The 13,337-nt window shown below is 45.9% G+C and overlaps 1 protein-coding gene across 4 annotated transcripts in view; it reads right to left on the reverse strand.

The window, feature by feature from the left end:
* Positions 1-208: 208 nt before the first annotated feature.
* The window catches only part of KLF7 (KLF transcription factor 7), a gene marked incomplete at both ends in the record, with an annotated part of 92,285 nt that continues 79,156 nt past the window's right edge, over positions 209-13,337 (reverse strand). For 2 of the 4 annotated variants that reach the window (XM_081096212.1, XM_081096211.1), the window contains 2 exons: positions 209-2,415; positions 7,234-7,357. In XM_081096212.1, the coding sequence (XP_080952338.1) occupies positions 2,364-2,415; positions 7,234-7,357 (176 nt within the window). The remainder of the gene's footprint in view (positions 2,416-7,233; positions 7,358-13,337) is intronic. The other 2 variants (XM_081096210.1, XM_081096213.1) reach the window with 2 other exon arrangements.

Genomic DNA, 13,337 nt, shown 5'->3' on the forward strand with positions numbered 1-13,337 from the left:
GTCAGCAAGCAGTGCTCCAGAAATTGTTTTTAAGTCATGTCTAGTTTTAAATCTTTGGAATAAAACTGATTTTTTAAAAAATACCCTTCAACTAACATATACATAATTGCCTCTGGCAAATGGGCAGATTTTGTGTGTGTGTGTTTTAGGGTGGTCTTTTTATTGTCATTATTTTGTTGTGGGTTTTTATTTATTTTTTGTTGTTGTTGTGGGGTTTTTTTTGGTCTAAATTGAAAAAAGGAAAAGGAGAAAGTAAAGGTTAAGGGCCAGACCTCAGAATGCCCATGTGTCCAATTGGCAGCTATAACCTCTGTGACAAGGAGACTCCTTTACCCTCAGATGAGTAGATTCAACATTTCAGTGAAACCAAAGGTTGCAGAAAGCTGAGAAACCAAATGCCAAGGATCTTGAAGGTTGATGTCATAAATGTATTTGTGTTTCTTATATTATTATTTCCTTTTAAAGACTTCAGTTTTGCATCCCAAATAGGTATGGGGTGGCATTTTAACAGTCAACGAGTCAAACAGTCAAAGGAGGGCGGGGGGGTGCCAGCTGGTATGAAGGAGCAGCAACCATGTGTGGACCAAGTGCCATTTTTGTTTTTTTAGACGTGTCTTGAAGGGATGGTCCCAGAATATACAAAATATACAATCTGTCCTAATAACCACCCCGCTTGCTTGCATAGGCCATGTAATGGTCCTAAAGGCAGTCTTTGGAGTTGAGGCCAGTGCCAGCTAGCTAAGAATGCGGGTAGATAGAGACCGATATTGGATGTGTGTGGGGGATGAAAAGTAAGGAATGTAACCCCTTCGGAGTCAGTTTGCAGAGTAAACGTGAGGCCTCTGTTGATCCTGGGTGCTCTAGGTCACAAGTCATGAAGGGCCTAGCCAGAAAATAAATTAGAAATATGTCTCTCCTTTTACACAGACGGTTAGAGAAACATCTCAACCCTTTCCTTAAATGTCCACCCTTCATTCCCACAACGGCATTTCTGAACTGTGTGTTTTAACCAGTGGAGTAACATGAGCTCAGTGGGCATGAGAGAGGAAGATAGATGATGTTTTTGAAGTCACTAGACTTGGGAGGCATCTTCCACTTTCCCCACTCGTGGAAAGAGTGATATTTTTGGCTTTTTGTCAGGTCATAACCCAGAGTTAGGTTCAATATGCAGCTGCCCTTTGAGACTAGCAACATCTATGAAACTGGATACAGGGCAGCAATGACACACAGCACGGGGTTGACCACTACGAGCTGAGGTCATGATGCCTCAAGGGGATGAGAGAACCGTGATGTCCCATCTGATTGGCTGCTTTGAGAGCTGGACATCCAGGTGCTGAGAGAGAGTCCTGGTGAGGTTTAGTCCATGGAGAAAAGATAAAACATTTAAGCTTCCAAATAAGCTTTTCAAGTTTTCATTAGCAAAAACAGAGAGATTAAAAAGAAAAAAATCTAGCACTGGCAATAGGTGAGGCTCAAGGGATAGACTGTGATTTATCATCAAGGACTTTATTCTCTTGGCCACTTTGCAGTCATGCTAGAAGTTTCCAGAATCCCTAGTGCATATGGTGTGCAAGAGTCAAAAAGTAAGAAAAGAAAACTCCTCCCTTAAGAGTGAAGTCTAGAGAAATGCAGGCCAGAAAGGTGTAAGGTGTATTCCAGAGTCTGTCGCCGCTAAGGCCGTTGGTATCGACTGGAAAGATCTCAGTGGTGCTAAGAAGAACCAAAACTGATCAACAGTTCTTTGAGGAAGTCGGACGCACGGAATAGTAGGACTTTTCACACACAAAGGACAAATAAACCAAGAGTTAATTTTGGCTACCAAACTGCAATTTGGTTTTCTAGGTCATTTTCCCCCAACTATTTAAAAAGAAACAGTGCTACACATATGCAACTTTAAGACGTTGTGTTCTCCTATCAAGTTGCACTGAGAAGCAAGTTAGAGATAAGCCCCTCTTACGGCTGGCTGTCCACCTGCAGAAACGTCACCTCCATTTGCTTTGCTTTCCATTGGCCACAGAGGAAATAATTCCAATCGTGCTGAAGTGAGCAGCCAGTCTGCCTTGCTGAGTTCACCTGGTTTCCTTCTTCTTCGTTTTCTTCTATCGTCTGGCTAGGGCAAGGCATGAAGAATAGCCGTATATATTTTAAATATAGCTGAGTGCATGATAGTGAGTGTGTGGGGGGGTCTGTGCGTGACAGCGTGTGTGTAAGTGTGTGACTGTGTGTGTGTGTACACAGAGGTGTAGAAGTGAGAACTTTCTTCTGCGAGGCCATGGGGCCCCGCCTGAAGTCCAGCCCCCTGCCCCATGGCGTTTCCTTCAGACAACGGCCGACGTCGTGGCAACTCTGGCCTTTAGGTTTTTTTAGATATGTCTCTTCATGTGGAGGGCAAGATGGTCCGACCTGGAAAAACACCTAAGAAATATAAACAAGAACAAGGATATTAGAGAGGTCTAGGTAAGGAACTCAACTTCCATCACCCCTTAGAAAATGATTAACCCTAACTCTATTTTTTTTTTTTTTGAGAAACAAGGCAGTGTGTTAGGAAGGTGAGCTCATGGGTCAGATTGCTTGGGTTCAAATCCCAGCTCACCCAAAAGTTGTGTAACTCTGAGCACCTTAACATCTCTGGGCCTTAATTACTCCTCCGTATAATAGTGATCATTATGGCACTCACCTCATAGCTTGGTTCTAAGAATTAAGTGAGACCATCTATGTAAAGTGCTTAAACTATTGCCCGGCATGTAGTAAGATCTCAATGAATGTTAACTATTATTACTGTAACTGTCGTTATTTAAAATTTTTTAAAAAATATATTTGTATTTCAGAGAGAAAGGGAGAGGGAAAGGGAGATAGAAACATCAATGATGAGAAAGAATCATTGATTGGCTGCCTCCTGCCCACCCCACATTGGGGATCGAGCCTGCAACCCAGGCATGTGCCCTGACTGGGAATTGAACCATGGCCTCCTGGTTCATAGGTCAGCACTCAAACACTGAGCCATGCCAGCTAGGCATAATTGTCATCATTAAAAAAGAAATGAATATGCAAATGCTTTGGAAACAACGTGTGAGAAAGAAACAAAGCAGAGACAAAGCAATCTGCCTGTTTAAAAGGGAGACACGGGGCTCTGAGAAGGTAAGAAGTGAAGGAGAGGACTAGGCAGTGGACAAAACCTCTTTCCTTTCCTTTCTATATCCTGGGAACTTGGAGGAAAATAGTATTATTGATACACCACTTCATTGGAAGTAACTGTTCAGTAATGCATATGATGTTCTGGACTTTTATTCTGCCTTTACCAATCGCCTACTCTGTGCTAGGTATCTAGCAATATATGTAAAAGCCTTCCATTTCTTTCAGGAAAAAAAAGCGGAAAAAAAACAACAACAGATCTTTAACCTAATATGAAATGTAATTGCACCCCACCAGAATCAAACTAGCATCATTATTTGCTCAAATTCTAAGAAGCACATGATACTTAGCATTAGACTAGGTTCCTCACCATTGAGGTTTTATTTAAATGCAATATACCAGCAAGCTACTTACTTGTGATTAATTTATATTTGTTAACTTATACCTACTCCTCATAGGAACAGTAAAGGGTAACAGATAAACTCAGCATCGAGAAATGCAGAATCAAATAACTCTAAGGGTAATAGAACCCCAGAGGGTATTTCCGAGTATATAGCAGGCAGATGACCTTAAATAAGAAGGTCCTTAAGGACTGAAATTTGTTTATTACAGAGAACCAGTTGAACCCCTATGGTCGTTTCTCTTGCTCATGAAAAAGGCACACGATGGGCAGGAGAGCAGTAAGCCAACAGCAACCCTCTAGGGCACCAAAGAGCGAGATATGGGCTGGTAATTTCTTACCGTCCATAAGTGGGCTGATTCAACAATCAAAATGCCTCCTCTCCACTGCCCGAGATCTTGGAGATGCTACCCTGGCGCAGTCTCCCTGGATTATGTCTGTGCTGAGTCAGCATGGCCTGCCTATCGTGACTCGCGGAAGCAGAGAACTTTCACCGCCATCGGCAGCCGAATGCTATGGGCTGAGACAAGATCCATCCTCTAGTCCAGTGATGGCGAACCTATGACACGCGTGTCAGAGGTGACACGCGAACTCATTTTTTTTTTTTGGTTGATTTTTCTTTGTTAAATCGTATTTAAAGATATAAAATAAATATCAAAAATATAAGTCTTTGTTTTACTATGGTTTCAAATATCAAAAAATTTCTATATGTGACACGACACCAGAGTTAAGTTGGGGTTTTTCAAAATGCTGACACGCCGAGCTCAAAAGGTTCGCCATCACTGCTCTAGCAGCCGGGCACTCAGTGGGCTGCATGGCTCAGTCCAATGGTAAGGAAATGGCAGAGCTGCTCCCTTGCTTTCTCCCCCAACCCAAACCTGAAGCCAGAGGTCACAAAACCCAACGTCTTCGGGGGTCAGGCAGGTAAAGTGAATGCGGGCAGTGGGTCCAGTGTAAGAAACAGCCCTATCTGACTCCACTTTGGACAAGGCGAGGAAAGACTGCTTTCTGTGAGAGCAGACAACAGAGCAGGGGAGATGATCCATGTCCATGGACGGTCTGCCTTCCTGTTGGGAGACCACAGGGAGTGGTGGGAACTTGGTGGAATTAGTGATCACATGGCCAGTGCCAGTGGGTACTGATTACTACTCGGCTCCAGGATATTATGGGCACATCGTTTGATTTTTCCAGACAAAGCCAGAAATACAGAATTTTTTTAATGGCATCCAGCAATTTTAAATGTTAGCAAAACAAACAAACACATGTCTGTTTTATTCTAGCTTATACATCAAAGTATACATGGTCCATGCTTTCAGAAAAGGAAACCCCAATCCTAGCTTAGCTTCTAAGTAAGGTGGTCTGATTGCTCCAAGTAGAAGAGGCAAGAAGTAGGTTTCTCATGCTCATACACCCCGTGGTGCCAACAGGACCCCGTGTCATGTGAAGGGCTACAGATGCCCTCTGTTTCTGAAGGTAGAAGTCTTCTAAAGAAGACTCCCCGGTCACCCCAGGCTTTCCTTTCACCTGCTCTGGGACCACTCCACTTCCTGATGCCACCGCCCAGACCTGCTCTATTCTTAGCACAATCCCTGAGATGGAAAGGCAAGGTGCTGCCCGTCCTGAGACACCAGCGCGGGTCCAGCCCCTCATTTCCGACACCGTTGAAAATGTGCGGGCGACTGTCAGGGCCGCAGGACTTTGGGCTGTTCACAGTCTCTCCCAAATACCATGTCCCAGAGCGTGCACCATCTGCTTCGAACATTTCTAGCTCCAGAAGCCATCCTATATTTTGATGAAGAAAATAAAGCAACGAGACGGCCCATCTCTGACAGATCCTTCCCTGAAATATCTAGTGGGTCTGAGTGATTTCTCACATAAATCACACAATCAGATTTAATCTGGATATGTCAACGGCTACACAGTTGTAAATTTCACAGTAAGCCAGTTGACTTGAAGACAGAAACACTCTCTGCCCATTTCCAAGGATGATGGCAATCCATAATGTGCAATCTCAATCGTCAAGGACCAGCAACAGCCTCGCCACCCTTCAGGGATGTGTGTGTGTGTGTGTGTGTGTGCGCGCGCGTGCGAGTCTCTTAGACCATATCTGACAGCTCACTAAGTGGAGGTAATGCTCTTCTTCAAGGGACTGTGGACAAAGAATCCCCATCGATGCAACTTCTTTATCAATGGCCAGGGCTAGAGAGAAATAAACCTGAGGTGGGAATTGGGGGCAGTTGTCAAACAAGGAGAACCATGACTAACTATAGGTACTTAGAAGAGCGGCTGGGACTTCTAAGTGATGGGATAGAAATGGAAAAACAGGTTGTGTTCATGGGTATCAGGAGAAAGCTCCAAAGAAACGAGGGACAATAGCGTCAAGAAGTGGACTTCCTCAGGCCCGGGGGGGAGGTTATCTCTGGGCTCCAGAAGGCATGGGGGCTTTATTTAGTTCTTAAAGAATAAAGATAAGAGGAAAATAGCCTCTTCAGGAAGAAGGGAAAAAAAAGGAGGAAAAATATGAATGCTCCTTTATAAGCATCTTGAAGGAGCACCAAGCCAACTGGCCACCTGGGAGACATGGCCACCCCTGACCTGGTCTCCAAACAAACACACGCTACTCCAGAGGAAGGCCTGAGAGGGGAGGGGCCGGCACCGGGCCGGGAGGCAGGAAGCCATCGCGTTTCCTCCCGAGGAGAGCCAGGCCTCCCTGGACATCCTGCGGCCCCTCCTGCCACCCTGTGAGCGGCTGGCCGAGCCGGGAACCCTGAGGCTCTCAGGGCTTTTATCGTATTAGAAGCATTTTTCTCATCATAACCGAGACCTTTAGGATTGCATTAAAAAGATGGTTAATTTTCTTAAGCTTCCTTCTAAACACAGAAATAGGATTAGAAGGATAACACGCTCAGATGCAAGCCCATTATTTGATTATGTCTCAACCTAATCCTGCCTTCACCTTGGCCTGCAGAGTCTCCATTTTGGGGTTTATTGGTTGATAATGCCAAGGCTGTCAGATACTATTACTAGTGGAGTTTTCTGCTGCTACGTGCTCTTTCTTCCGCTATCAAACGCTGGAGGTTTGAGATGGAATTACAGGATACATTCTCAAAGCCTCTCCGTCGTTTAGACCTTTGTGCCTATTTTCAAAGGAGAAAGAACGGTACGGGCCCCCAAAGAGTGGGAACTGTCTTCAGTAAATTCATGTCTAATAATACTTCAGAGGAAGGCCTTACACCTCACCGTGCTTCCGTTAAGCAGGCTTTCTGCTCTTTCGCGTTTTAAAGGAGGAGGGAAAATGGTATTGATGTTAATAAAAAGATCAGAAGAATCAGCTACAGGTAACCATTCTCTATCCTATTTTTCTTCACATTATACTAAAATGATCTGTCTCCTCATTTCCTCAGGGCTAGGAGTCGTGTCTTATTGATATCTAGTGACTAACGCGGTCCCGGGCCCAAAGCTGACGTTCAGGTAAATGCTTGTCTAACGGAACCAAGAATTCACATGATCTTTTGACTACATGCAAGAAGGCACCCCTTTCTCAACGGTTTTCTCAGTGAAGTAGTAAAAGGCAGCCCCAGATCCAAGACTTGGAGAGAGAAGGTTGAAGCTTGTGAGGAATCCAAGAGCACTAGACAGCCCCCCCCCCCAAACCCCCATCTTCCCCCCCCCCACATCCAGAAGCTTCAACGTTTCTTTACCTGTCGCAGTGGTTGCATTTAAAGGGCTTTGCACCTGTGTGTTTCCTGTAGTGCCTCGTGAGCTCATCGCTTCGTGCAAAACGCCACTCACACCCTTCCCATGAGCACTTGTAAGGCTTCTCACCTGCAAGAAGAGAGGGAATGACCATGGTCAGTGGCAGAAACAAGGTGGCCACACACCTGCTCAGACGCGGCTATCTGGGTGCCCGTCTTGGAAAAGGGCAGTGCACATCATCCCTGAAAGACTGCATTCCTGAACACAGCATGCCACACTTTCTCTGGTCTCCTGGTGTTTTGGTGGTTGTTGCTGCTTTTTTTAACCTTCAAAAGTGGTTTCACAAGATCCCCAAATCTGGGGCTGTCACTGCCGTTCGCAGAGTCAGAGCACTTCCTTCAACTGGGGAGGGATCAATTTTTATTTATTTTCTATCCCCTGGAGCCCTCTGACCCCCACAGTCCAAGCAGACAGGAAATGTGCTATTTTCATCTGAACCACAAATGCTTCTAATCTATTTTTCTCCAGAACCTACAGCAATTTACCATTTCAGCCCTCTCAGCCTCCTCCCTCCTCTTCTCTCCCACCACAAACTGTGCCCAGGTAGCTGCCTGGCCAGGCAAACAGCCCAGGTCTCCCAGAACCACTGCTCCTTCCAGTAAATGTGAGTGGACGGACGGTCACGAGAAAGGGCTACAGTTTGAGAGTAAAGCAAAAAATCACTTGGCGATTCCTGGCATTTCTGTGAAACACAGTCACAAAGTCCTATTTAAGGAGTCTGTAACTAATGACTCCAGAGCGCTCACATTAGAGAGAGGTACACATGGTTACAAAATAGGTTTCGAGTCAATTTGAAGAGCAGGGGTTTTAGCCACAGGGAAGCTGCTTAAAAGCACGAAATTCGAGCTCTTGTACTCAAGTGACCTTTCGCACAGTAAATACAGATGGAGGGATACAGAAAGGAAAGTACACGGCTTTTCCTGCGACTTCTATTATTTTTTTCTTAGCCCATCCATGTCCGTCACCCAACATGACAAATATTTACCCTTCCAACTGTACGGTTTGTTGGTTCGAATTAAGGGGGAAATGGTCTTTTAAAACCACATGAAATCATGAGAGCTGGTTACTGAGCCCTGGGATAGAGAGGCAGGTGAGCGCAGTGGCCAGGAGCTCAGCCAAGCCTCCTCCTCGGCTCAGCTTCCAGTCCTGCTCCTCATCGTCGAAGTCAATGAGCCTCCCTTTGCTTCTGTTTTTTTAGATGTAATAGTATGTAGCTCCAAGGGTTTGGAGAGAATACATTCATATCATGTGAATATGTATTATCTATTCACTAGAGGCCCAGTGCACGAAATTTGTGCGGGGGTTGGGGGGGGGTGGTGGGAAGGGCAGGGTCCCCTCAGCCCAGCCTGCACCCTCTCCAATCTGGGCACCCCTCGGGAGATGGCAGTTGGACATCCCTCTCACAATCCAGGACCGCTGGCTCCTAACCGCTCACCTGCCTGCCTGCCTGCCTGATCACCTCTAACGGCCTCTTCCTGCTGGCCTGATCGCCCCTAACTGCCCCCCTCTGCCAGCCTGGTCACCCCTCACTGCCTCCCTGCCAGCCTGGTCACCCCACGCAGCCTGCTCTTCAGTTGTTGCGTGAGGGTATCCTGACCAATTTGCATATTACCCTTTTATTCGTATAGATTAGAGCAGTGCCTGACGCGTGGAAGAATCCCGTAACTTGTGATCGTTATAAACTGCCAAACCCCACATTTCAGGACACACAAGGGCCAAAGGATGATCTCTGGCTGCCCCATTATTTCTCCATCTTTCACAGCTCAGCCTTCCCTAGGCGGCACTTAAAGGGACTATCCTTGACTCACTTTCTTCTTTCCACCTTTTCTCTTCCCTTTAAGCCCGACTACAAAGTGATCACAATTCTTTATTTGTATCACCTGGAATCAAACCAAACACGGTTGAAAATTGTATTTCATTAAATCGGTGCCCTAGTGAGCCCCGCTCTGTGAGCTCAGCGGAGAAGAGGAGGGCGAAGAGCGCACTGCTCTGAAAGGGAAGCAAGGAGACGTGAGGGCGCTGGGCGCACAGGAGGAAACCATTCAGCTTTGGAAACCGGGGAAAATGAATCACCGAGCAGTGTCAAAAGTTCACCTTCCCCGTCCTTCAAGCCAGATTTTTAGAAAAGTGCGCCTGCTGAACGGAGGATGGAGAGGGGAGATGTCAGATCCACTCTGGGGTGCGCACACCTGGGTCTTTCCGAGCTCGTTACAGAGCTGAGCGTCCGTGTCCTCACCTGTCAGATGGAGGTGAGCGCCCCCGTTCATGGTGAGGCTTAGATGAGCTGTCACGTGTAAGACACGTTTCCTGAGCCTGGCCTAGGTAAATGTTCCATGAACTTGAACTCCCTTCCTCCCCAGTTCACCTGTGCGCTCAGAGGCTGCTGAGGAGACAGGGCTAACCGGATGTCAATAGAAACATTCAGAGTTCAGGCTCCAGACAGCTGGGCCACCGAAATATTGGGAAACAGAGTCTGTTTAAGCTTTCAGTACATTCTCGGTGCACTGATGGCGAGTGGGCCAGGAACACGGAGCAGCCTTTAGGTCTGCTCTGAATGAGTAGGGCGCTGCAGGGGGAAAAGAGAGCCCAGCTGGAGGGAGAAGTGCCCTCTCCAGTGGTGCGTGGCGGGTGGCGGGTCGGCATCCTTCTTAACGCTATTGACTGCCCACAAGGCTTTGTTACTTCAAGGAAATCTAGCACGCACAAGAACAACACAAAGAGAGAATGAGGCACCAAAGACTTCAGAAATTCAAAACGCCCTCCACCCCCAAAGGCCTTCAAATGCAAGTAAAATTGGAGGGCGCTGGAACCACGGGGATCAAACAGCCCCAATGCAGCCAGGCATCGGGAAATCCTATGACATTCCCCTGCAAGGAGCAGCCACAGACATCCAGTCCCCAGCATCAACCCCACAATCAAACGGGCCCGTCCATCATAGGCAACCACATTCTGAAGGACAAGGAAGGACACAGAGGGAAATGAAAGACAGAGGTTCGAGTGGATGTCTTCGAGTATTTTTTTCTTTTTCATTTCAAGCTGTGTACTTTTCCCCTGGTGAAATTTTTTTTAAATTAGTCCTGTTTTGTTTTATTGTGACAACTAATATCCAGGATTTAGTTACTTCCCATTAAAGAATGCAGGCTCTTAAGTGAATTCTGGCACAACCCAGCGGTCCTATTCAGGGGCTGTACAGTGTCCCTTTGGCAACTGTGGAGACAGCAGCTACACAGGGAGCTTGCCTCGACTGAGTCATGTCACTAACACCGCTTCTGGCTTACGGCTAGGTGCTATACAGGATCACGCCGAGGACGGCCCCTCTGGACCGGACAGTGTAGCCAAGTCATATTATCAAGTGATTCATCAAGCTATTTTTCCAGTATCGCTCAATTTACCTGCAAGTTGCCATTTCTGCAAATACTCACAAATAAGGAATTTAAAATAGCCAAGAAAGAACTCAGGCAAATGAAGGAGTGGTGTCTGAAACAGGCAGAGTTAAGAAATCAGAAGAACAGGGGGGGAAAAAAGAGAATTAGAAATATGACTTCATATTTAGGGCTCAGGAATAGTGGGATGAGGCTGACTTTGTTTCCGGGTTCTATACCCACTTCCATAAACCAATTTCTACTCGAAAGCAGGCTAGTGAAATTGAAGTACTTTGCGTAGCCGAGATTACCAGCACCGACTGCTTCATCTTGGGGGTGGAGCCACCTATATCCACAATGTATTCATTTTCATCCTAACCGCCTACCTGAAGACTTTGCTCATTTTATAAAAGCTTGAGTTTTTTTCTTTATAAAACAAAAGAAGGGAGGGAGGGAAGGAAGGAAGGAGAGAAGGAGGGAGGGAAGGAGGGAGAGAAGGAGGGAGGGAGGGAAAGAAGGAGGGAGAGAATGAGGGAGGGAAGAAGGGAGTGAATGAGGGAGGGAGGGAGGGAAAAGAAATAGGCAGTTCAGTCATAACTGGAGCAGATTTCATGCAAAAATCTACTCTTCTCCCTCACCCTCCCTTCTCTCTTTGCTCCAGTGCGGATACTATTCCTGGGTATAGAACAGAAAACGTCAGACCCCTGCACAATACTATACTGCACGGCACCTGGGATAATGCTGCCACTCAGCTCACTCACCTCAAGAGTGAATGAAAATGTTCAACTCACTCACCTCCAGGGCGAATGAAAATGTCAAAAAGACAGGCAGATGGGACAGAGGCTTAAAACATCAGGACTTCAGTCCAGGAGTGTGTGAAGGAAGGCGGGCACACCCCAGAGGATGGAGGAGGGAGCCCACAGCTCACAGTGCCAGAAGCAGAACACACTCTTCAGAGCCCCCTGGATTTTAGGAGGAATGTCAACAACTACTTTTCCTTTCTGGAAATTAACCCTAGGAAACTTGTCTCCCTAGGGGAGCACATGTCACCTCAGCGGTGACAGCAGGTCTAATCAGGCATAAATAGGTGTATAACCAAATGAGGGCTCTTGGGGAGGGTGAAGGGTGCTTGGGAAACAGGCCTGACATCTGCAAGGCTGAATGATGGCAAGAATTCATGCTCTCCCACAAAATGTCCTCTAAAATGCAATGTGATCTAAACCAGTGTGGCCTTTATTAGCTAGTTTCTTACAGAGTAAGTCTCCCTACATCATGATCATCAAGTTTGGTTGATCAAAAACACATACTTTCTGGACATGTCCCTTTGGTATACATAGATTTATTCATGAGTTATATGAATGTACTTATGGTGCCAGGTGGATACTGAAACCATTGGGGGAACACTTTGTAAAGTATATGATTATCTACCCACTATGCTATACACCTGATCAACACAAAATAATACTGAAAACAAACTATAATTGAAAAGGAAAAAGAAAAAAAAAATACACTTTATACTGGAACACGCAACACACAAGGGAACATGTATATACATGTTTGTGTTTCATGAGACAAAGGTTACGTAAATCAAAACCTGCTGTCTTCATGGGTTAGTGAACACCCTCTACTATTTCTATTCAATTCCAGTTCATTTACCAAAAAACAAAAAATACCGTGACCCACTAGGCCAGTGGTCGGCAAACTGCAGCTCGCGAGCCACATGCGGCTCTTTGGCCCCTTGAGTGTGGCTCTTCCACAAAATACCGACTTCTGCGCATGAGCCACGAAGTTTCAACCGCACTGTACATGTGCACCTGCACATGGTATTTTGTGGAAGAGCCACACTCAAGGGGCCAAAGAGCCGCATGTGGCTTGTGAGCCGCAGTTTGCTGACCACAGCACTAGGCTGATGTTTTAAAAAATTAGGGTAAATTAAATATAAATAGAAGTTATAAATTTTCCCTCCTGCACTCAGAATGCTGCGCCGTGCACTCTGCCTCAGAGACGCCTGTCCTCTGGTATAAATGAAAAGAGCTTGGCCTCACAATCGCTGGCCTCCATGCGTCCATCCTTGGTCCCTCCTGTCTGCTGTCTGCAGCAGTCAGAGCAGTCCTCTGCCAACGTGAATCAGAACACGTGTGTCCTTCACAGGAGGCCTTATTCTTTATATTCCCACATAACTGGTTTCTGTGACATCCTCTGGACTTCATTTTATGCATTTAAAAACATTATTCTGCAAAGGGTTCCACAGGCTTCCCCAGACTGCCAAATAAGCTGAAGAGCCAAGAAAGGTTAAGAAGAAATTAAAATGCAAGTGCTCCAATGGCTTCCTATCACTCTCGGAATAAATCAAAAGCATTTAAGGCCTTTACAGCAAGCATGTCAAACTTGCGGCCTGTGGGCTGCATGCGGCCCACAACAAATATTTTTGCGGCCCAGGCAATATAACGGTATGTAAGAAACGTTTTAATAAACATTTCATAACTTAATTTTACAATATCCTGTTATACATAATTATTAATAACGAACTACAACATTCACTGACTGATTACTATAATCGTGTTGCATTCATTTCCCTTATGTGCAGGTGCACCATTTCTCTCCACTAATACTAGCAGTGAATATTTTAGCAGCCGATGGCCACATCATTGGTCTTGGACTGACCTGTTTGGTATGTGCAACAGGAA

The sequence above is a fragment of the Myotis nattereri genome, assembly GCF_964212035.1.
Source record: "Myotis nattereri genome assembly, chromosome: 7".
Lineage (NCBI taxonomy): Eukaryota > Metazoa > Chordata > Mammalia > Chiroptera > Vespertilionidae > Myotis > Myotis nattereri.